The 25,816-nt window shown below is 35.4% G+C and overlaps 1 protein-coding gene across 2 annotated transcripts; it reads right to left on the bottom strand.

Moving 5' to 3' along the window:
• Nucleotides 1-14,372: 14,372 nt before the first annotated feature.
• On the bottom strand, nt 14,373-23,478 carry LOC127245616 (uncharacterized). 2 transcript variants are annotated; one of them, XM_051266606.1, is made up of 3 exons: nt 23,216-23,478; nt 22,823-22,956; nt 14,373-15,197 (listed from the first exon to the last, which is right to left on the bottom strand). In XM_051266606.1, the coding sequence occupies exons 1-3, from the start codon at nt 23,387-23,389 to the stop codon at nt 14,480-14,482; spliced, it is 1,026 nt and encodes a 341-aa protein (XP_051122563.1). In that variant the 5' UTR covers nt 23,390-23,478; the 3' UTR covers nt 14,373-14,479. The 2 variants fall into 2 exon arrangements, with proteins under 2 accessions (XP_051122563.1, XP_051122564.1); XM_051266607.1 differs by having other exon boundaries at nt 14,373-15,065.
• Nucleotides 23,479-25,816: the final 2,338 nt, after the last annotated feature.

The raw sequence follows: 25,816 nt of genomic DNA, 5'->3' as shown, positions 1-25,816 counted from the left end.
TCACATATTCATCTTTAGGAGTGGCCATATTAAGATCTCTGAAATCAATGCATATCCTGATCTTACCATTCTTTTTAACCACTGGTACAATATTGGCCAACCAATCTGCATAACGGCAAGGCCGGATGAAACCTACTTTAAGAAGTTTTTGAATTTCCTCTTTGATCTGAGGCATTAAATCAGGACTCATACGCCTTGGAGGCGGCTTGTAGGGCTTAAAACCTTTTTTAATAGGTAACCGATGCTCTGTCAGATTTCGCTCTAAACCAGGCATTTCTGAATAATCCCAAGCTAAACAATCAATATTGTTTCTTATAACTTCGAGCATCAATATATGTTGCTCTTCAGACAAATAACCACTCATCCTGATTATTTTTTGAACCAGGTCGGTTCCTAAGTTAAATTCCGATAAAGGATCTTTGCTGAAAAAGCTGGTTCTATCTTCTCTAATAAATAAGGCCAACGAAATTGCTCATTTTCTTGGAAATGAACATCATGAGTCTTTATGATTTTTTCTACTTTTTTCAAAAGCTGATCTAAATAAAACTGATTAATAAGTACACTACAATCTTGTAAATTTGCACATTCCACAAAAGATATATTATAAAAAGTAGGTTTGCCTTCCTCATGAGCCATATAGTAAAACTGTTCTTTTAAAAGAACATTGAATTCTGGCTGATGAATTTAAAACCCTTCTTTGGGTATTCATTAGCCATAAAAAACTGAGACATTGGGGGTACATGACCGGAATAAAAAACTGATTCTTCAACTTGTTCTGATGCTCCGAAAGGGTTGTCATTTGCTTTTAAACAAACATTGTATCTGCTCATGATCTTATTTGATTCTCGCGCACCTAGGCCTTTTCAGCTCCTTTGTAATGATAGGCCCTCACTGCTTCGCTCACATTGTGTCTTAAACCATATTTAAGGATTTCTCTTTTCAAGTCATCTCTTGTGAACAAAGTTGATAGACAGAAGTTCGCTTGCCCTACTGAGTATGGAAAAATTGAAACGAAGGGGGCACTAATCCTCACAAGTCGTATTCGTTGTTACTTAGTTTAACACCAATGTTTGAGTTATTAAGAAAGTTCGGAGGACAATTACTTGGTCCGGTGTTTGTAAGTTATCTAACTTTACTTTAAAACATACCGCAGAGCTAACATAGCGGGGTATCAAAAGTATCTCAAATAAGAACACATACTTCAGATTATGGTAGGCATACAGTAAAGAAAAATTTCACTTGTTACCAAAATTGTTGTTTCGTTGATCATTTGTTCTATGTATAGCCCTTGCCATTTCATAAACTATGTACATGGGGGAGGACCTCCCTTTAATTTCTTTTCTCGCTCGAGGGTCCTCGCCCCTGGGGAAGATTCCTCGTTAGCTGCCGCACTAGATCTTCCATTCTTTGGAGACTTCGAGCTGTGTCAAGCTATTGTTCCATGAGGATTGCGTTCTGCTCGGTGATGGCTAAGAGCGCCTTCAAGATCTCTGTTTGAGATGTACCCAGGCTTGCAGCTCGAGTCTCCAGCGCCTCCACACGCGCTTCTAGTGCGGCGCTTGCCTTTCTGCCAGTGGCCAGTCCCTCAGCCAAATTCCTTGCATAAGTATCTATTAATGTTTGGGTCATCAGGCATTGGCTGAGCATGGCTGCGTCGAGTTCATCCAGTCGTCTCTCTAAGGTGTCAAGAGTCGCGCGGGAGGCTGATGTACCTACCTCCACGGGTGATGGTGACTGTCCCTCAAACTCAGCCAAACTGATGTCCATTGGCTCCTATTTCCTCGAGGAATCAGGTATTGGCTCAAGGGTGACCTCCCTGAGGAAAACCGGTTGCCTCGCTGCTTCAAACTCCAACTGTTCTGCCTTCTTCCGCTCCAAATATTTTCTAAATCGCAGTTGGAGTTGGGTGAGCGGCTTCCAGTATTTGAGCAACTTGGCCAACACCTTCATCTTCCTTTTCTTCTCTCGCACTTCTGGTCTAACTGTTGCATTGCGGTGAGCAGCTGAGCTTGTTCTTCCCGGAATCGCTTTTCCTCTTCATCCTCCTCCTTGTCGAAGATTGTTGTCGGATTTTTCTGAGACCGGAGTCAGAGTTTCTGCAGGTGTTCCAGTTGTTATTGGTGTTTTGGGGCTGTGTGGAGACACCTGCAGAAGGGGAAGATTTGTTATGACTGCCTCAACCCTTTCGATTTCATTGGCAGCTTCAACGGTTGTGGCAGTGGGGACCTCGGCGGGATACTCCTTGTAGGATTCCACTGTGACATTGATCCCGCCGATGGTTTCTTCGGTTATGATGGTCTCCCGCTCCTCCTCTGGTCCAGAAGCAGTAGGCTCCACCACTCCCGGCTGGTTAACGGGTATGGTTTCATTGCCTGGTCCAACAGCAGTTGGCTCACCTGCCCCCTGCTGGTTGAAGGGAACAGGTTCATTGCCCAGCGGACTCTGCGGCTCGGGTGGCACCCCCTCCGTTGGTGCCCTCGCTGGTGAAGGTCTTTCAGGTTGAGCGGTGGGTTCTCTGATTGTGATCCCCTTCCTTAGTCTGGAGAGCAGGATTATGTCTTTGCGCGCTTCCTCTTCCACTGCTTTACTCTTCCTCTTCTCCTGCCTTGTCGCTCCCCGAGGGGGTGTTGGATTTTTTCGCAATGCCTCTTTCACCCTCGACTTCTTGACAGGCGCTGGAGCAGGGTCATTCTTCCGCTTCGACCTCTTCTCACCAGGGGCCACTACTGGAGCTTTTCCCCCCTTATCTCTCCTGGCCAGTTCTGCCCTGAATAGGTCCTCCTCTATCTCCCGAGGGAAGTGGAGGGACTCCTCCTCCTCATCGACGGAAGTTTCATTGGAGATGGTTCGTTCAGAATCGGGTCCTGCAGCGGCATCTTCTAGATCGGCTTGCAGTGTCACTTCTTCTCTTATTATTTCCCTCCCCACAACCTTCATTTTCCTTTTTGATGGAGGGGGTGCAGCCGCTTGTGCCTTCCTCTTTTTTTTGTTTGGGTATGAGGGTGAACCCCTTGGACTCCAGCCATGCCTTGTGGAAGGCCGCTGGGAGCAGCGGCCTCATTTGCAATTCTGGGGCTAGGGTGGGCAGATCGACGCCCGCGCATCGGCATAGTTCTGTAATCATGGTCCCATGATCCAACGTTCTTTCTCTGTTTCTTCTTTCCTAGATATCTTTGCCGATTATCGCGCCTAAATCAACATCGGTTGTCTCCTCCAGAATCGAGCGCAAGGCAAGGAGAAAGTCAGGACGGATGTCTGTGGTGTGCGTGGTGATCATTATTCGGCTCAGCGACCACTTCAGCCATTCATTCTTTTCTTTGCCCACCGACCAAAATTTAAGGTTCCTCTTATCATATTCGGGGGTGGTGGCGATTGTCTTATATAGCATCTGCAGCTCAAGTGAGCTGCAGGTCTCCATTGCCCGCAAACTATCCTCCATCTCCATCGGGGGTGGTGGCGAATGTCTTATATAGTGGTGTTCCCAGCCCAGGACCCGGTTGATCTTCCGCGCTGAGCAGAGTACCCATCTCCCTCTCACGTATACAATTCGTAGACTCTCAGCTTGCCTCAAGTTCACATAGAATTTCCTCACCAGTGATACATCCACTGGATCACTGGGATTCCTGATCAACCAGTTCAAGCCCCGCTCCCTCAGCCAATTGGCGAGCGGGTCTGCGATCTTTTTGGGGTCAAATCCTCTCTCGTAGAGGATCACCATTGCCTTTGCCTTCTCGTATGCCGCTGCCTCAATGTTGATAAAATGTAAGGAGTCGAATTGTTTGGACCTCAACACGTCCTTGGCAGCATCAACGTTCTTCTTAGAGATATTCTCGCTCCTGAACGCTTTCATCTTCTCTGCAACTTCCTAGCAGGCAAGTTTGTCCTTCAGCTCTTTCAGCTGAAAGTCCCTAAGCTCCTCGTAATCTAACCACCGGTCGCTCACCGGATACCTTTGCTCTGTTTCCTCAGTGTATTTGAATCTAAGGTAATCCTCCGGGAACTCTGGGATGAACTTTCTGAATGGGATGGACTTCAATTCTCTGAGCTTCCCCCAGTCCTCTGTCAGCTCAAGCACCCTCCTCCTTCTATAATTAGCCTCCGGCGGTGCTGGTTCCACAAATTCAGCCCCCGAGGTTGTGGTAATTACTTCCCGCCCGTCTATGGATTTAATTCTCTGAACTCTCTTTTCAACTTTCTCCTCAACCTTCTCGAATTTCCTACGCAACGCTTCTCGCTTGCCTGGATCTATTTTTTTAAACTTGTTCTGAACCTAGGGTTTTCAAATTTATTGTTTAATTTGAGAAATTTATGAATCCTGCCTTAATAATTCTAAAATTCTAACAACATTCATATACGGGCAATCATTTCCAAAATCTCAGTGATTTGAACTCCTCCCCCTCACAACGAAACAGAATACTATAGTAAGTGTTTCGTTGTGAAAAAAAATGGAGAAAATCACAGAACAACACCAAACATACAGATTATTGCAAAATTGATCCATACAAAACAAGTATATCAGTTATTATATCTAAATCTAGCATATAATAGACCCAGATTCACAGAAATCGAATATATAAAGATTTTCACAAAAATCGAAGAACAGACAGTTTTTGCAAATATAATTTTTTATTTTGTGTTATTCTGCGTTAAATCAGAGAAAATCAACCATGAAATCGAAGTTATTGACTAAGGTTAACCTAGATCTTACCTTAGATGGAGATATTATAGGCTGAAGAATCGAAATTTTGAAAATTTTGTGTGTGGAGAAATAGCGGTTACTGAAGCTTCTTGAGAAAGTTACTGTAGGGTAAAAGTGGAAAATGGTTGTGGACTAGGGTATTTATAGAGTTACTGGCGCTCGTATAGAAGGGTGAGCAGAGCGATGCCTAGTCCACTGTGTACTACTATAAAGGTATAAGGGTGGGTTATAAGGGCGGGTGAGCGGGTAAAGCAACACTTCTAAATACCTATGGGTGACACACAAGCGGTGATGGAAGCGGTACTGGGTGAGCGATACTGCTCTTCCAGTTAGTATCAGAGTGAGATAAGCGAAGCAATGATTGGCTTGGGTCAGGCTTAGGTTAGAATTTAAAATTCTAATTATTTTTTTAGAGGAACGAATCATTAAACTACTTCTAAAAATCAATAATCCTAACTATTTAAAGCAATAACACTATTCTAATGAAAGCAATAACCAAAGCTGTAAACTCTAACTACGAAAGCAGTAAGGAAAACTATAAAATCTATCTATCAAAGCGGTAAAGGAAAGCTGTAAATTCTAACTATGAAAGCGGTAAAGGAAAGCAATAAATTTGACATATTAAAGATAGGGCTTCTGGATTTCCTTTGTAATTCTATCACGGGACGAAGTTCTGAACCTCCACCAAATTAATATCTGCATTGGCCTGCTGCAAAATAGGCCCTTCGATATAGGGTTTCAGTCTCGCTCCATTAACAAGGAAGGAATCGTTTTCTCTGGGGTTGTCCACATTACTTATCCTTATGGCTCCACTTGGCAGTACTTGTCTGACTATATACGACCCAGTCCACCGTGATCTCAACTTCCCTGGGAATAAGTGGAGCCTATTATCGTATAACAAGACCTTGGATCCCTTAGCAAATTCTTTCTTCTTTAACTTTCTGTCGTGATAGAATTTCATCCTTTCCTTATAGAGGTTTGCGCTTTCATATGCAAGATATCGGAACTCAGTCAAATCGAGCAATCTTTTGGCGCGCTTCTCCTGCGCGGGGAGAAGATCGAAGTTTAGATACTTGATAGCCCAATACGCGCGATGATTGAGTTCCAGAGGTAAGTGGCAGGCTTTTCCATACACAAGCCTGTATGGGAAAATTCCAATTGGAATTTTGAAGGCTGTTCTATATGCCCACAGCGCATCATCCAATTTTTCTGCCCAATTATTACGACTTTTATTTACTGTGGTCTGGAGGATGTGTTTAAGCTCTCTATTTGAAACTTTCACCTGACCGCTTGCTTGTGGGTGATAGGGGGTAGTAAGATGTTGACGAACACCATATTGTTGAAGGCAAGTTTGCAGCGCCTTGTTCACAAAATGGGTGCCTTCATCGCTTATTATCGTTCTAGGGACCCCGAACGTTGGGAATATGGTATATTTAGGAAGCGGATCACAGATCGAGCATCATTAGTAGGGAGCGCATGCGCCTCAACCCACTTGCTCACATAATCCACCGCCACTAGAATGTATAATTTCCCATTTGAGTTCGGAAATGGACCCATAAAATCTATTCCCCATATATCAAAGATATCCACAAACAAGACTCCAGTTTGGGGCATCTCATCCCGCTTCGAGATAGAACCCAACCTTTGGCACTTGTCGCAAGATTTGGCAAAGGCATCTGCATCTTTCTGTAAGGTAGGCCAAAAGAAGCCTGACTGCAAAACTTTGGCCACTGTGCACAGGCCAGCGATATGTCCTCCTACATAAGACCCATGACATTCGTTTAAGATCAGCGGGATCTCAGATTCCGCTACACAGCGGCGGATTACACCATCTAAGCCGATATTAAACAAATAGGGTTCATCCCAAAAATAGTTCTTTGCCAAACTGAGCAATCTCTTCTTTTCCCATTGTACTGTATGCACAGGAAACCGCCCTGTAGTTAAGAAATTCGCCAGGTCAGCAAACCATCGCTCCTTCGCTTGTACAAGGAACAGCTTCTCGTCTGGGAATAATTCATTGATTCCAGGAGATATGTCATCTTCTTGCCTCAACCTGCTGAGGTGATCTACCACATGATTTTCCTTTCCCCTCTTGTCCTTGATCTCTATGTCAAATTCTTGAAGCAACAACACCTATCTGATCAAGCGGGCCTTTGTCTCATTCTTCTCCATCAAATATCTAATCGCTACATGATCTGTGTGAACAATGGTCTTGCTTCCGATGAGATGTTGCCTGAATTTCTCGAAAGCGAAGACTAGCAACTTCCTTCTCGGTTGTAGTGTAATTCTTCTGAGCAAAATCCAATGACTTACTTGCATAGTAAATGACATTCAGATTGGATTCCACTATTTGTCCTAATACAATGCCGACGGCATAGTCGCTTGCATCCGTCATCAACTCGAATGGCTCTTTCCACACTAGTGCAGAAATTATAGGGGCGGTGGTCAGCTTCTCCTTCAGGGTGAGGAAAGCCTCCTCACACTCGCTTGACCAATGAAAGTGAGAATCCTTGCACAACAGTGCAGTGAGCGGTTGTGTAATCTAACTGAAGCCTTTGATGAAGCGGCAGGAAAACCCCGCGTGTCTAAGGAAACTTCGTACTCCATTCTCATCCCAGGGCACTGGCATCTTTTCGATTACACTAACTTTTGATCTATCTACCTCTATCCCGGCAGTTGAGATCTTATGGCCTAAGACAATTCCTTCATTCACCATTACACTTCTCCCAGTTTAGCACGAGGTCAATCTCAATGCAATAGAGAAGTACTTTTTCTAGGTTATTCAGGCATCTGGAAAATGTCTTGCCATAAACCGAGAAGTCATCCATAAACACTAAATATATTATACATGCATCGTTGGAAGGTGGCCGGGGCATTGCAGGGCCCGAACGGAATCCTCTTATAAGCGAAAGTACCATATGGACATGTAAACGTGGTCTTCTCACAATCCTCCGGCTTGATGGGAATCTGATGGTAGCCTGAGTAGCCATCGACGAAACAGTAGTATTCGTGTCCTGCGAGCTTCTCCAGGCATTGATCAAGGAACGGAAGTGGGAAATGATCTTTCTTTGTTGCAGCATTCAACCTTCTGTAATCGATGCATACCATCCATCCAGTAACAGGTCTTGTCATAAAGACCTCCCCCTCATCGCTTGTCTGTTCGACAAAGCCTCATTTCTTGGGAACCATCTGGGTTGGGCTAACCCACTGGCTGTCACTGATAGGGTAAATAATTCCTGCATCGAACAGCTTGATTACCTCTTTCTTCACTACTTCTTGCATATTTTCGTTCAAACGCCGCTAAGGCTGTCTGCATGACTTTGCATCAGCGTCCAATCTGATATGGTGCATACACACCGCTAGGCTGATTCCTTTGATATCAGTGATCTTCCATGCAAACGTCGTTTTCCTCATTTTGAGAAGTGAGACGAGCTGAGCCTCTTGGTCCGGCAGCAGTGAGGCGGAGATTATCAGCGGGTAAGTCTCATCCGGGCCAAGGTATATATACTTGAGGTGCTCAGGTAACTTCTTCAGCTCGTCCTTTATACAGACATCGCTCGCTGGTTCTCTCTTGGCTTCCTCAATGGATTCAGTGGGAGCTGGTCTTTCACCGCTTGCCCCACTGGAATCCACAACATCTTCCAGCTCAAACGATCCATTATCTGAAATTCCTTCCAGAGTTTCAAGTGTTATACAGTTCTCAAAAGTTGATAATTCATTTAATCATTGACAAAATCACAGTTTTCTTCTTAAGGTTGGCGCAGTGCTTTGTTCATGGAAAACGTGACTTGATCACCACCTAAGCTCAATGTTATTTCGCCTTCGGCGACGTTTATGGTTGCTTGAGCGGTGGCCAGGACAGGTCTCCCTAGTATGATTGGGATTTCGCGATCTTCGCTCATTTCCATTATTATGAAATCTGCAGGGAAAATAAATTTGTTCACTTGCATGAGTACATCACGGATAATTCCTTTCGGTAGTCTTATTGATTTATCAACAAGTTGAATTACAGTTCTGCATGCTTCTAACTCATAAAGCCCTAATTTAAATAAAAGTGAAAAGGGCATAAGATTGATGCTTGCTCCTAAATCACGTAATGCCCTAATCGGCTCTAAATTGCCTATAATACAAATAATGATAAAACTCCCAGGATCGCTTAATTTCTTTGAGAGGTCCTCCTTAAATACGGCGCTGCACACACTTTCCAACTGCACCGCTGCCACTTCGTCAGGGAATGCCCGCTTTCGATTGATAATGTCTTTGATGAACTTAGCGTAATGTGGCATATGTGACAAAGCATCAGCAAACGGTATAGTAACTTTAAGACTATGGAAAGTATGCACAAACATATCAAATTCCTTGGAATTGTCCTTCTTCCCAAGTCTGGTAGGAAAGGGAGCCCTAACCAAGGGCTGAGCGGGATCCTTTTCCTTCGGTTCAGGCACCCGAACGGCTGGTATCGCTCGTGGCTGGGATGGACCTACTTCCTCAGTTGGAATCTATATAATTTCATCCTGCATAGGCAAGTTAGCAACAATAGGGGTAGAAGGAGAATTAGTACCTCTGTCTGGCAGCGGTGGCAATTGCGTCCGTTTTCCACCCCTTGTTTCTTTGGCCTTTGCTTGGTTCGGGATAGTCTCGACTGTCCAAGGAAACGTTCCTTTTTGCTTCAGTTTCATAGCTTTAGCTATCTTCCCGACCTAGATTTCCAGCATTTTGATCAAGGCAGACGTATTTCGTTGGAACTCCTGATTTGCGCGCTCTTTGTTCCTCCAGAGTTCCTCCAGAATCAGCGGAGCTTGAGCCACTGTGGGAGGTTGGGCAAAAACAGGTGCCTGCTGCTGAAAGTGGGGGGTTTGAAAGTACTGTTGTTGTGGATAGAATCTCCCTTGGTGATATTGTTGTGCAGCGAACTGTTGTGGCCGTTGAAATTGTTGCTGAAGACGCAGTCCAGCGGGGCCTTGAACATGCCCTTTTTTGTACTGCTGGAATTGAGAGGCATTTCTACCAGCCATATAGAAGACCTCCGCTGGGTTTTGAGCCTCTTCGGATGAGCACTCAGCAACCTGCGGGCTTTGCTGGTCTGTATAAGTGCATTCCTCAATTTCCGCGGCCTCGTGCATTGCCTGCTTCCCTTTACTATGCAAGTCCTGCTTCACGAGCTTAGACAGCTCTTTGACTTGGACAAACAGGCTGTCAATACGTGCATCATGAGAAACTGAAGCAGGAACCTGGTATAGACCCCTCGATGGCTCAGGCCTGTTGGTTTCTGGCCAACTAGTCTGATTGGCCGCCATCCTTTCGATTAAAGCCCTCGCTTCTGAGGCACAACGCCCCATCAGCGAGCTTCCTGCCACTACATCTAAGGACATCCTCAGTTCGGGCGTGATTCCTGAGTAGAAAATCTGCAGCTCCATGAAGTCCGGAATTTCATGATGAGGGCAGTTACAGAACAATTGTTTGTAGCGGCTCCAGACTCTAGGAAGGGTCTCGTCATTCACCATCTTGAAACTCAGTATTTCATTCCTCTGACGAATGGTTTTTGACATAGGATGATATTTACTCACGAAGGCCTACGCTGCTTTCTTGAAGGTGACAGAAATGGGATAGAGGTTATCAAACCATTTTCTGGCTTCTTCTGTTAAAGAAAACGGAAACAAAATTAACTTCGCAGCATCCTCCGTAATGCCGTGCGATTTGGAGGTAGGTGGAAGCGATCATGTTGAAGTTCTGAAGATGCTCGTATGGGCTTTCATTGAGCAGCCCATAAAATTGACTCTGGCTCACCAGGCTAACAAGCGCTGGTTTCACCTCGTAATGGCCAGAGCCTCTGGGTGCAGAACATGTAATCAGTGTGTTATCCAGGAGGGACTGATAGCGTCCATGGGGACTTCAGCAAGCAGGTGATCAGTAGCCCTGTATCCCTCAGGCCTCTGGTTAGGCTTAGCAGTAGGTGGGGGAGTGATGACGGCAGGAGTCGCAGCGGCGTTGGCAGCTTGAGCCGCTTGGGAAACGATGAATGCTCCTTGGCATCTTGGGCTTTCTCCACCTGAGCGAGGTGCGCCTGTACCCCAGCCATTCCCTGTTGGATGCTGCCGAGGGCTCTCATGAGCTGTTCCTCGGTTGGCGTCAGCGTGTGGGGAACGATAGTTGGAAAAACAGTGGGGATATGGAGCGACACCTCATGCGAAGATGCGGATGTAGCAGAATTCGAGGAAGTCCCAGCGGAAGTCTGGAAAGTTGGGACGACAGTAGAAGGAGCAGTAGCGTTTCCTTGGTTGGCCATGATTCTTTCTTTGGCTAGCTCTCTGAACAGACATCTCTGTGAACGAGCGGAAAGACCGAGACTTGTGGAATGATGAAAACGCTTTGGACCCCTACATAAATATAGCCACACCAAAATAACAAGTTAGAACCAAAGTTAGTAGAAAGCAAAATTACAAAAATTAAAAGGTAAATTATGGCGCTTCAAAAGATCTTAACAGGAATAATTTTCATGAGTTTAAAATCCCAGGCTACGGCGCCAAATTATGATAACTAAAATTTGTAATTGTAATTTGTATATATATTCACAGGGAATTTTATATTCGAAAGTTGAGGTGTGAATGACTATAGAAAGCGGTCAGATATAGAAAAAAATGTTGTGGTTGTAGACCCTGAGTAGTTATCACAATTATTTATACTCTTTTATTGGTGAGTTTCCAGGTCGAACACAGGGATTTTAAGTCATGAATTTCAAATCAAATGTAGATCTTGTAAAAGCGGCAGGAAATGCAGTATAAGGACCCGTTTTGCAGCAGATTCAAGTTTTTACTCTACAGAAAGTGGTAAGTAAAAGCGGTAAAGTGAGCGGAGGCGAGCGGAGCGGTGGAGTGCCAGTGATGGTCGAGCGAACGGGACATGAGCGGATGGCAAAATATATATGTATATATATATAAGCGGTGGAGAGTGAATGAGAGGTGTTGTGTTTGACTTTTGCGTTACTTAATGGCTAGATTTTCTTGGATGAAATGAGCGAGTGGTGATGGTGTTTAAATGGACATATATGTATAATACGAAAGCGGGAGAAGGAGATGATGTAAATATATAAACCAAATTATAGAGAATTCTTATAACTGGTATCTGACCTTAAGGGATTTACAACAAGACTTCAATGACACCCAGAATCGGAATATTATAAGAAAGAAACCCTACTGTCACTAGGAATTTATGTGACCTAATAGACCACCGCCTATGCCCCATTAATTATCCCAAATTTTGCCTCATTAGTGGTTTTACCCTTTTGTTACCTCTTTTTAATCAAAATTGAATTTTAAACAGTAGTTAAGCAGGTCGACAAGGCTCCGGCGTACTTAACTACATTGAACTACCTTGAAAATGCTTGTGGAAAAAGACAAGGCTTGGATAATCAATTCTTCTTGTGCTCTAAACCAGTGAAGTAAAATCCCTTAAAATCAGGGTTTATATAAGTGTGAAATAGATGTGAAAGAGATAGAGATAAAGAACTAAATGATATTTCATTACTAATAAAGCTGGAATTGCTAATTCTACAAAACTGTAAATGAAAGCAATAAACTACACTACATAAGCAGTAAAGTATTGGCCAAGGGAGAAGGGGAATCCCCACTCCCTTGGCCATTCATGTGGAGTCCCTTACAGGGTTGGAGCTCTCTGAGAACAGGAAGACAGTTAGAATGCACAAAAAGTTAATCGCTAATATACTCCATTCGAAGTATATCTACATACAGATCTGGCTCTATTTATATTAGGTAGAAGTAGCGGTTACAAGTAGTTATAAGGTGGTTTTAACCGCTAGGTAGTTAGGCAGTTGATGACGGTTATTCTGTTGAGGCAGTTGCTGGCCATAACTCCTAGTGTGCTCGCTCTGCTTGTATGGATTTGTAAGGGCTTAGATTTTCCTCGTTTTTCGGATGATTGGAGGGCATCAGCGCAGCTAGGCGGGCTTGCTTGTGCTGGCTAGTAATGGAATGGTTGTACTGCTGCAGTTGGAACTCTTAGTCAATATTTGAGTTGGGTTGCTGTCACTCTACAGCGGTGGGTGTTTGGGCCGTCGCTTGCGAGCGGGAGAGACTGCCGCTTGTGAGCGGGGGAAGCTATCGCTTGCCTCTCTTGCCTTAGTTTTCTGGGTGGTGTAATCGCCCCTTGCGAGCGGAGGTGGCTGTCGCTTGTGGCATCTGCCTTAACTTTTCTGGCACCAAAACACCGCTTAAAAGGGCAAAAATCGTTAGTAATCTCAACAAACAAACTCTGGATCATGCCAAGCGATATAGATTAATAAAGTATGCCATTAACTAGTTATTGTGATGGTTTTTATACATAAATTCAAGTAATACGCAGTTTTGTCAAGCTAAAAATATGATTATATTTGGAGTCATCAAACGGTATATATAATTTTCACTAACATAAATAAGTATGAAATAAGATTAAACTAGCAATGTACTAAAAATAGCGCAACTTTAAAACTAAAAAAAAGTTCATTACAATACTTATTTTGTCTAAAAGTTCTTTAGGTATTAGAAAAACCCAATACAAAATATTAATTTCCCATATGAATTATTGATATCAATTTTCTATCAAATTTCTTTAGACTCTTGGGCTTGCAAATTAGCTTAGTTTTCTAGATTGTAAACCAAAATACGAATTTTCCACAATAAATCATACAAAACTCCCAATTTTTGTAGAAAAATAAAATTTAATCGTCAGATCCATGTGAATCTAAAAACCTAGAAAAAGTTATTGACAATATCAACCAACAACAACTTCAAGTGTTAATTTTGTCCATAATAAACCAAACCAAAACAAAGAAAGCCAAAACATTATTCAAGTGACAAACTCAAAATTTAGAAGAAAAATAAGTTCCCCTCACAAGAATTTTAAACTTAATGGAAAATAATTCTAATAGCAACTTCCGATAAAATTGACAATAATACTTGAAAGAAATTATTTAAGCCAATCGATTCTCTCAATAGTCCTCTCATTTGGACCTCAATCTCACCTAGAAATTGTTGGAGAACAAACCTAAGAATTTCCAACCTGAAAGACAAAATAAAGTTTTAAATCGACTACCGGTGAGAGGACAAATAAAAGAGTGGCTGAAAAATAGAAAACAATCATGCCCAAATTTGAGTTGAGACCCCTGTCGTCGTCGAATTTCAATTTTTCAGTACAAGAGATTTGTTCGTCTGAAAGATCGTGAAAGCGATTGTTGATTCGAAAAAACAAGTCACTATATGGCTTGTGATTTATTTTCCAAATGGGGGGAGATTTTTTTTATTTTTTCTTTTTCTAATAACGTGGAAATCCGCAGCTACTCGAGTGCGCTTTGGGTGAACCTCCTGCAAACCCTAATAGCTTATTAACTAGTTCCGACAAGGCAAATCATGCTAGACGAACCGTATATGGTAGACAAAACCTAAAAATTTGAAGATTTAAACCCATAATGTCACCACAAGAGCCTTGAAAAAGTTTTGCGTGGACACGTGTGTTTTAGAGTTTTTTTTAATAATATACCGTTGGGTTTGGTCTAATTATATAATATTTTCAGAGCATTTTAATAATATAAACTATTATGCTACAAGGATTTTTGAATTACAACAGTCAACAAGAACGACATATCCAATGAATTTGATGCGTCATACTTGATCAATTTTGTTTTAAATTCAACAGAAGTATATATATTATTGACATATTTCAATTTATAGATAAAAATAACTAACAAAACACGTGCATGTATATGTACTTATGTATGTATATAAATATTTAATCAATGGCAGCCTTATTCCTTCTCCCGGCGGGCTTCTGCTGCAGGCCGTCAAAAATGGGTGACGAGATCGCCTGAAAGTCCTGCTTCAAACTCCACACCGACGCCGGAAATATCGACGACAGCGACCCACCATCACAATTCCGCACGCCGATGTCATTTGGGAACCCATCCGCCGCCGGAATCATCTGCCCGCCCCCCCATTCGCCGTCTGCCCGGCCGCTGCTTGACTTCGACCTGAGAGCTACCCGTTTGCCCGCGACCGCCGAAACAGTTCCGGGAGCGGGAGCCTCCTTCTGAACCTTCTCCGGTGGCGGGTAGCACGAAAAATCAGGCACGGATTTCTGGCGCCGGCGGACCAGCCTGTCGGAGCCGCCTCCGCTGCCGATCTCCGCCTCTTGCGACGGTGGATCGAGGTGGTTGTTCCCCGACAACATAAGGCCGCTGGCTATGCTTTTGGATCTCCGGTGGTGTGCCAGCGGCGGGTTTGTGTACGGCTGCCCGTCCCCGGCCTCCACGTGGCCATCGACACGGTATGTAGCCATCTGGAAGCCTTCTCCGGCGGTGGCGGTGGAGGGGGGCTGTCTGAAACCGCAATGGGTTTGCGGGAGCGGCGGATATGGCGAAGAAGAAGAAGAAGATGGTTTTAATTTGAGTGAGTGAAATGAATGCAAGAAATCACTATTTTTTTCGTAATACACATCCAAGCTTCTCCTCCTGCAACCAATTATGATATCCCATTATTTATTATTTACAGAATTACTGCCAAATTAATTTTATATTCCATTATTTATTAGTATTTATAGATAGAATCACTACATCATGCGCCAAATTAATTATTTCCTCCTCCCATTTTAAACGGGTTATTTATTTTTTAATGGATTAAAAAATAATATTATTTTGTGTAAGATTATTTTATAATTTTGTTCTTACAAATAGTAATGATATTTTTTATTTGTGTAAAAATAAAAATATTTATATATAAAATATTTTTATTATATTAAAAAAAGGATATTACTACTACCTTAATTCTAAAACTTTCCATGCCGAGAACAAACACAACCACCTTTGTTGAATATATTATTCAAACAAATCTCTATAAATATTATTAAATTATTTCATATGGTTATAGTAAACTTTTTATTTTATCATTTTAATAAAACTTATCATTTTCTTTTTTGAAAAAAAAGTAACTTTCGACTAACTAAATATCAATTTATCTCTATTTTTATTTTTTCACATTAGTTTTAGTTTAATGTCAATGGTAAAATGAACATTATACTACTTTATTACACTATATATCTATAAATAATAATTTATTTGAATCGGCATGTAAAATATTAGTTTTTGTCAAATCAATTTGGTGTTGTTTTGATCCAATCAATAAATATTTATAAATAAAGTAACACATATTAATATTATATATAACAAATATTTTAATAGCAAAATATAATTTTTTTTTCAGCACATAATTATAAATAAAGTAACACATTAATATATTATATAGCAAATATTTTAATAGCAAATTATATTATTATATGTAATAAAATATAATTATGATTTCAGCACAATATATTCTTATTTTAGCACTATAGTACAATTGCATATTATACAGTACAACATAATATAACTCATACAATATATAGCATAGTATATAATATAATTGCATGTAGTATAATCTATGTTGATTTCTACATAAATATAAATCACACAATACATGTTTCATATAATGCAGCATATGCTAAGTGTCTTGTAATGATTAACTAATTGTTTCGAGTTTATTTGCTAACTTGGTAATATACTGCATATTTTGTGATGATTTACTAATTACTTCAAATTAGTTTACTAAATTGATCAAAATTAGCACAATGCTAATTTTGACGACACCTTTTTTTATTTTTTTTTACCGACGTAATTATCCATATTTAGTCTAAAAACACAAGGTGAATAAACTCTATTCCTCAGTCCCATTTTACTAGTATTTTGTATTGTATGTTTTAAATCAATTCTTCTACTACCATAAATAATAAATGTATTCCCACATTAATTTTAAATTTCTCTTCTTTTTCTATAGTTACTAAAAAATTGTCAATACTTTTTATGCAACATATTCACTAAAACAGTAAAAGACTTAAAAAAAAATGACTTTTAACAATTACGACAAGTATAATGGTGTTTGATGATTCGATTTTCTATAAATATTATTAAAATAATATAAAATAATATAATATAATACTCCATCCGTCCGCAAACTAATGTCCTACTTTCTTATTTGGGACGTCCAACAACTATTGTCCTATTTTCTTTTTTAAACACAAATTTTACATTTTTACCCTTCATTCATTTATTACTTTTAATCTCTACCATACACTTAAGGGCAAATTTGTCCATTCATAACAGAAAGACAATCACCTAAAAAACCGTGTAAATATACTCTACGATAATAGAAAATGGACGGAGGAAGTATATATTATTTACTCGTAATAATTTAAATTATTCGTGTATAACATGAAAAAAACACATACATTAAAAAAAAACATAAAGTGAACACAGCCAATATATTTGAATATTTTTTGAAGTAATTTTATGAAAACTATAAATTCATTATCTAATTATATGCTTCTTCCGTCCCGAATGAAAGCATCATTTTGGGATTTTCTAGTAGATTAATAAATAATAGTATTTTACTGGTCAATGAAAATGTATAAAAAATTTTGATCATTTTTTCGTTTTGATTTTTGTTTAAAAATTTGCATGTGTAATGATATGTATGTAATTTAACTAAAAATTAAAATATTTTGGTATTAGTTATTGTTACTTTTACTAAAATTAAAAATAAAAAAAAAAGAAAAAAAAAGTGATATTGAGTAAGATAAACTTACTATAATGCTCTAACTATACCCAATCTTTTTTTACTTTGGGATATTTTAAATTTTCGTATTTTTCATTTTTTTTCCTATTTTAAAAATAATTTATAAAATATTTAAACACTGCCAAGATGTAGATGCTGATTAGCTTTAATAAATACATTAGTTATTCTTTGTGTCCAACTTAAATGAACTCAGTATGTGTTGTGTGATTATTACACTACCATGCATTTGTTGTGCAAATTAAATATCAAGCAAATCATTAACATATATTATTATTATTATTACTTGATTCATATGTGTTGATTATGACCAACACTACATATTACACTTTGTGTTTGTTTGGGATTTGGATATTTAGTAATTTGAATAGTAAAAATTATGAATTTGAATTTGAATAATTGTACGATGTGATATCAATAAATATTAATATAATATTTTGAATGCAAAATTAATTTTTTTAATATAATATAAAAAATAAAAATAGATATTCAATATAATATTTTTAGAAATTTTTTTTATATAAATAATAGAAATCTGAAAAAGAAAATGATAAAAAAAAAAAAACCACACTCAAGTCAATCCCTTGTAGACTTGCCCATTCGATTTGGAACCGCCAATTTGTCAATTTTCGAACCGCCGACTACAGTTCAAACCGGAACCGAACACTAATTAAATCGAACCGTCATTCCGACAGTTCAACTTCAATTTGTGATTTTGTCAAATTGTGAACCACTGGTTCAAATGACCAGTTTACTGTTTGAACCAGCGATCGATAATTAACTATTTTTTTTCTTTTATTTTTTGAATCTTACCGCACCGGGCGAAGTGGACGAAGTGGAGAGGGTATTTGAAGTGAAGAAGAAGAAAAATTGAGAGAAGGGCAAAATGTATTTTATTATTATAATAATAATATATTTATAGTTAATTTTTTATATATTATTGAATTTTTATAAAAATAAAATAAAATAATATTAACATTAATAAAAATAAATTAAATAATTATTAATAATATATTTATATTTTAAATTTTATAATTTTTATTATATAATTATATTTAATTTATTTTATTTTATTATATGATACATCAATATTTTTGTAATTTATTTTTATTTATTTAATTTAAAATTTAATTTAATTATTTACTAAATTTATTGTTTTTATACTGTAATAATCTAATAAATTATCACACAATAAATAAATATCTAAATAAAATTAAAAATTAAAAATAACCCTTGTTAAATAAAATTTAAATTTAAATAAATTAAAAAATAAAAAATAGAAAGAAAAATATAAAAAATGAATATATATATATATATAAACCGGCAGTTCACCATAATCGACGGTTAATAAACAGTAACCGAAACCGTCATTCGAAAAGTTCAATTTCGGTTTAAAATTTTGACAAATTGTAACCGACGATTTGTAACTGTAATCAGCGGTTTGAATCGTTTGGGCAAATTTAATCCCTTGTTCTCCCCATCCATTAAAATTATGGATGTGCTTGTTTTGTGAAAATAGTTTGAAGATATAGTTTTTACATAAGGTATAGAGAATTATGTAGGGAATATAAAAATAATAAATATGTGTAATATATTAATATTTTTTGAAAAATATGCTAGGGTAAAAATAAAAAAGAACAAACCCATTGTATTTTTTCTATCCGCTATTGTTATATTTTATTTATAGTAAATAATATTTTATTTGTTCATTTGGTATTTTTGAATAAATATATTTTTTAAGTTAAATATAATAGAGATTTTGTAGGATTTTATTGAACTTTTAAAATTTGGGTGTATTCAATCAAGATTTTTAAAAGTTTTTTAAAATACAGAGGTATTTAATCTAGACTTTTAAAAGTCTTTTAAAATTTTGAGATATTCAATGTAGACTTTTAAAAGTCTTTTAAAATTTTAAGATATTCAACAATGCATGGATTTTAATGAAAAATTGTGAAAATTTTATATAGGAAAGAATCTCTACTAATCATCACAAATTTTGATGGATTCTTAAAATTATTATTATTATTATTATTATTATTATTATTATTATTATTGTATATGTGATCAATAATATGATAATATTTATTAATATTATTATAATTTTTAATAAAAATAATAATTTAAAACTATAATATATTAGCAAATTATTATGAATTTTTTTAAAATATATATTTTTATATTATAAATATAATTTTAAAAAATATTATTATCACAATAAATATGTATTACTGTCTCATTTTCTTTTCAATTATCGAATACACTATATTATCATTACGATAACAGTAAAATAGATATTTAAATATATATTTTTTGTTGAACCGTTAATATATATTTATTTATTTATTTTAATATTTTTTCAAAAATCGTAAATTATATTTTTTATTTTATTTATATACGTATTTATTTTTTTATGTAAAAAGGCTATATCAATAATAAAAATAATAACTAATAAAGAAATATAAAACTAATTTGATATATTGAATGATAATATAATACTAAAATTATAAAATTAAAATTAATAATTTAGAATATAGTAGTATTACAGATGTTACAATACTTCTACATTATTAATACTTATATATTATTTATTAATATTAAATATTATTTTATTTAATAATTATTTATTATATTTATAAAAAAATTTGTTTGATATAAATTTATATAATTAATATATATTCATAAAAAAAAAATTATTTTACAATCCTACAAAATCCATATAAATCCATAAAGAATTCAATCAAATCCGTAAAAATCCATCTAAATCAATTACTAAAATCCATTCAAATTCAAAGTAAACTCTGTAGATTTTCTAAATCCACATAAATCCGTAGACTTTTTAAAATTCAAAAAAATCCATTAAAATCTCAATTAAATACTCCTCTAAGTCCGCAGCAACTTTTGCAAAGCTATAAGTAGGGTAGATATTTATTACTCCAATATTTTTTTTAAAAAAATATATTTAGAAACACACAATATATCAACCGTGCAAAAATTACAACTTATTAGTGTTATTGTTTTAATTATTATTATTTAATAAAAATATATACAATATTTATATAATTTTGTAGAATAAAATTTTATATAATACAAATAAATAAAAATTATATAAATATTTATTTATAATTAACACAACTTAATATTCAAATCACACCGTTATCAATTTTATAAATTTCATTTAATACATAATTATATTATTATATTTTGTATCTATCAAATTAATACATTCAAGCCCAAACCAAATTTATAAACCTAAATGAATACAAAATTTAAAATATTTTAAAATTCAAATTCAATCCAAACTTAAACTCAAATCCCCAAACCTCATCGACAGAAACACACCCTATAAGAACTAACCTTTTATTCATTCGTCATTTTATTATTCTATTTTAATAAATAATATAATACCCCGTAAAAATAATCACCGGAAGTTTGCCTGGACTTGCCGGAGTCAGACAAATTTTATTTTGGACTTAATTTATTTTATACTTTTAGTGTAAAAATTTGGTTAAAATTAGGAGTAAAATTAAGTTTTAAGCCATTTTGGGCAAGTAGAGTAAAATAAATAATAAAGACTCAAGTCTTTTATATTTAAAATTAAAAAAAAAAAAAAAAAATAGAGAGGCCGCAGACAGGCACACCGCCCAGCACCCCTTGGAATTCTTCTTCTCCAAAACTCTTCTCCTCTTGAATTTTTCTAGTGGGATTAATCTAAGATAGATGATATGTTATCATCCTTAAGACTCTTATGTTGATAATTTTCATAATTAATTCAAATTGATTTGCCCTAAATGTGTTAGATTTTGTCAATTTCTTCTAGAAAGTTGATTATAATGTCTCATAGGGTTTATGTGAAGATTATTATAGTATTTTAAATTGAAAATCGTAGAATTTGTAGAATGGGTTTGAAACTCTAGTTTTGTCCTAATCTAGTTATGGTTATTTTTTGGGGAAAAGATTTATACCTGTTAGAATGGACATATTATTCGAATGTTTATTCGGCGAAATAAAGTGAGAGTATAACGAATTTGTTGAGTTTTAATATTCTACTTTTTGCTTGGTTAAATATTGACAATTGGAACGATTTGGGTTTAAAGCTCTCTTTTAAATTTTTCTAATAGGATGTTGAGTATTGGGTCAAATTGGTAATTAAAACTACCCGTCGAGTCCGATCAACTCGTTGATTGTTTGGATGATAAGGCATAACCTTCCACCTTTGTTCCTTGCAAACACATGAGGATATACCGGCATTTTAGGATAATTAGCTAACCTCGAACTAGAATCCAAATGGCTAGGCCGAGGGATCGAGATGGCATGTTTCCTTTTTGGGTGATTCCGAGGTGCCCGTCATTGACGATGAAAAGGTCTTTAGACCATCATATGTGATTGAGGGATGGATTGCGTACAATCCCCTATTGGTATGTTATATTGGAGACTAGAGGGTTGTGGGCTGTTTGGCGCTCCTCGCAAACTAATAAATAAATTGACTTACGTGTACTTTGAGCTTCGAACCCTTAGACACACATTGTTGAGCTTTCCTTGAGGGTTGTGACCCTATGCTTGTTATGTGTAACTATGTGACGTGTCATACGAAGTAATAAAGTTGAAAAACCGGGTCGAGCCGGCCCTAATTAAGGCGTAGTGGAGTTTTCTTCTTGATGTGCTAATCACCATTATTTGAGAATGAAAATGAGATATAAGGAAGACGCTAAAAGACTCGTTTTTGCAGCATTATACCGTATTAATTTATCTTCGATTCATTGCGCTTACTCAACCGTTGTATTGACCATCTTCTTACAATCTTTTTGTAAGTGATGATGTTTCTGTTATACCTAAATGATGCATCCACGTCATATGATCCATCGGGGGAACTATAACTATTTTATCTTCTAAAATGCTTTTGAAATTCATTAATTATGTTTAAAGACTAATGTTTTTTGAACTATTTCCGATTTATGTTTTTTACTCGAATTTTACTTACTTAATTGATAAGCGCTTTAATTCTAAATCCCTATTTAGTTGTTTGTATTTATTATTTTAGCCTTAGCGCCACAACGTATGACTAGTTGGTTGATGAACGAACTTTTCGGTATGGCATAGCGGTGACACTTCGATTTGAGCCGGTCAGAGTGTTATAAATAATAATTAATTTGTCTATATTTTTTTATATTTATAAAATCATATTTTTACTCATTCTTTAGTAAAATTTTTCTTATATTCTTAATTTATTTTTTACAAATTTTACTTTAATACTAAAATACTAATATTTATTCATTCGAAGCAAACTAAATAGGAAGAGAGTATTAAAGTTATACTAGTAATAAAGTGGGCCAAAATTAAATAAACACTGAGGCAATAGTAAACTAAGCACATAATAAAGTATGAAAGAGCTATTTGTGTGTATAAAAATGATTGGAAGATAATATTTTATATGATTATAAGCATTGGTTGAATTTTAAAAAATAAGCATGCATACCTTTGGGGAGTGGTGTGGACATTGCAGGAGGAGTCAGGGGAAGGCGGACATCCGCCGGACGGAATCTGGAGCGTTTTCAGGGCAAACATTTGGAAATCCGCCGTCAATCCATTCAATCTCTTTATATCAGACACCTGATCCCATCCAAATATTTCAAAATCACCATTCCAAATGTATAACAGAGCTTTTCTGGCCGGAAATGAATCAATCAATAAGCACGCAAGAACATTACTCTACTTGCATCATCGTCGACTAATTATAATTAATTCAAAGAAATCAACAAATTAAATGTTGTGTCGTCGATGCACAATCGAAGCCACAAAAAACCAAATTAATCAGGCGTGAGGCTCCGATTTAATTTGTTCGAGTGTGTGCGTGGAGAGAGATGGATACCTGGACGCCGTATTTGATGGCGATTCCGGGGAGCGTGTCGAATTTGGAAACAGTGTGGTGTATGCAATTATTGTCGCCGGCGGATCTGGACGGTGACGAAGATGCCGCCGATCGTACCAAAGGAAAAAAGCGGCCGTCGGAGGCGCCATTATGGAACCAATTATTATTCTCCATTGAAGGAGGAAAGCAATAGAGAAAAGGAGAGACGGAAATTCATGGATATTTCTTGTTATGAAAAATTGGTTTTGACGGATTTGGAGGGAGAGAGGGAGGGAGGTTCCTTAAAACTAAAACTACTCTCTCTCTCCCCACCCGTCAGTACGGTCCGATTTGTAAATGAGTTTGAAAAGGTTGGCCGACCACGCCTCGATTTGCCTGTCTTTTTAAAAAAAGAATAAATTATTTTGTTTATTATTTTAGATTTCAATGAATTTAGAATAATACCGTGAAGTCATGTTGTAATTTTTAATATTAATTTTAAAAATTGAGTCGGGCTAAGGACGACCCGAATTTCATGAGTCCGGCCACAACTTAGTTCATTAGTGTGCACCGGGCCAAGAATAACTCGAAAATTTTTTAGTTTATTTTTAAAACTCAAACACGATTTTTTAGTGCATCTAATTTTTTGAGCCTACTTATTTTTGCAGCCCATAGTATAAATAAATGAAATCTTTATTACTATATTAAATCATTAGTATAGATTAGTTTCCATTTCCATGCATTCCATTACACTATATTAAAGCTATTATATTCCTATACATATTTTCTTAAAAATTTTACAACATTAATCATTTTTCACTTTTAAAAAAATATCATATATTAATTTTATCTCATAAACATTGAATCAAATATTTAATTTTTTATTAATTTTAATTTTCTTTTTTTAAAAAAACACTAAAGCCTAAATATTTTAATGACATTGTTTTCGCACTACATTTAAATAATACTCATGCAACTTAGATTATAGAATATTTTACTATGTTTAGATAAGATTTGACTTTTTCTATATTTTTTTTGTTTTGAAAATTTAGAATTTTTTTTAAAGTAATTAAAAATTAAATATTTTATATGATATTTTGTAACAAAAATAAATTTTTGATAAAACATTTTTTTAGAAAAAGTATTGTTGACAAATTTTGATACCGTCGTAGTTAAAACATATTCGAATTAGACAAAACCCCTAATTATGCAGTTTGATAATATGTAATTTTGTTTTCTCTTAAAACTATTAAATTTAAATTTGACTATAATTCATTTATAAGGAAAAGATTATTTATAATTTTATTATCTTTATTTAACATATAATAATAATTTTATCATTATATACTTTTACTTATCCTATTATATTTTTACCAATTCTTTACTAAATCTTTTGTGGTATTTTTATTTTATTTTTTATTTACCTCACTTGTATATTAAAATGATATTATTTCTTAATTTATGTACTTAAATAAAAAAGCATAATTTTATTGGACGGACAAAATATTATAAATCATTTGATATATCTATACAGTACATGTTAGTAAATATATATTAAGAAAAAAAAATATTTAGTGTGGTTGTTAAACTACTAAAATATACGTATTGCTAAAATATATCATATTTATCATATGGTAGATAAATAAATTGGATTTAAAATTTTTTATTTATTATTTAAGGTTGATATAAATTAATAATATGAAATAGAAAACATTATATATTAATTGTTCTTTAGAAATTTGATTATATTAAAAAAGTATCTATATTTGTAAGACAATTAATTTAAATTTAATTGTATGTATTTTTTTTTTTATCATTTATGATTATAATTAAAATAATTGAATTTATTCCATCGATACATCAAATTTCAAATACAATGGCAAAATAATATTCATATACAAAATATCACAATTTTTTTTCTTTTTTTTCGAAAACATCAAATTATATATTTATTTTTTAATATACTATCTACGTCCGCCTCTAAGGGCTACAGTTTTTTTTTTTTTTTTGCATATTGATTTTTAAATATTAATTATTATATCAAAACGTAATATTAATATAGGAAAATGACAACAATACTTCAATTAGTATCTTATAATACTAATGTAATGACATTTGTACAAAAAAATTATACAAATATAAAAATATTTTTAATATTAAGTACAATGACACAAAAAATAAATATAATCTTAGAGACTGACGGAGAGAGTATTAGTTTTTTATTTATAATATTACATTAATATTTATTTATATTACTATATAATAATAGAATATTTTTATAATACTCCATCCATTAAGGTAAAAAGTTTAATTAGTTAATAATATTGAATTACAATATTATTTTATTATATTTTTATATGAGTAATATATTATTGGTAGTTTTAATATATATGATTAAAATAAATTTAGAATATGTGTTTAAATATTATATCTCAATAAAATAGATGCAATATGAATATTATTAGAATAAAATTATAAATAATATAAATGTATATATATTTATTAATTTATAATTAAGATAAAAACTAATTTTATAAAAGAGTAGAAGTTTTAAATGTAGATAAAAATATTTGTTTATTGGGGAGAGAGATAAAAATAAATGAGTTTTGACCGAGTCATTCA

The sequence above is a fragment of the Andrographis paniculata genome, unplaced genomic scaffold (genome assembly GCF_009805555.1).
Source record: "Andrographis paniculata isolate CXL003 unplaced genomic scaffold, ASM980555v1 Contig22END, whole genome shotgun sequence".
NCBI classification, from domain to species: Eukaryota; Viridiplantae; Streptophyta; class Magnoliopsida; order Lamiales; family Acanthaceae; genus Andrographis; species Andrographis paniculata.
Note: the sequence above shows the minus strand (reverse complement) of the source record. Positions and strands in the feature narration are given on the sequence as shown.

Excerpts from the sequence above, each read along its gene's own strand:
- LOC127245616 (XM_051266606.1), bottom strand. The coding sequence starts at position 23,389 with ATGGAGAATAATAATTGGTTCCATAATGGCGCCTCCGACGGCCGCTTT. Across the intron at positions 22,957-23,215 it reads CCATCAAATACGGCGTCCAG|GTGTCTGATATAAAGAGATT; the intron begins GTATCCATCTCT and ends GGATGGGATCAG. Across the intron at positions 15,198-22,822 it reads GTCCACACCACTCCCCAAAG|GAGGAGAAGCTTGGATGTGT; the intron begins GTATGCATGCTT and ends AATTGGTTGCAG.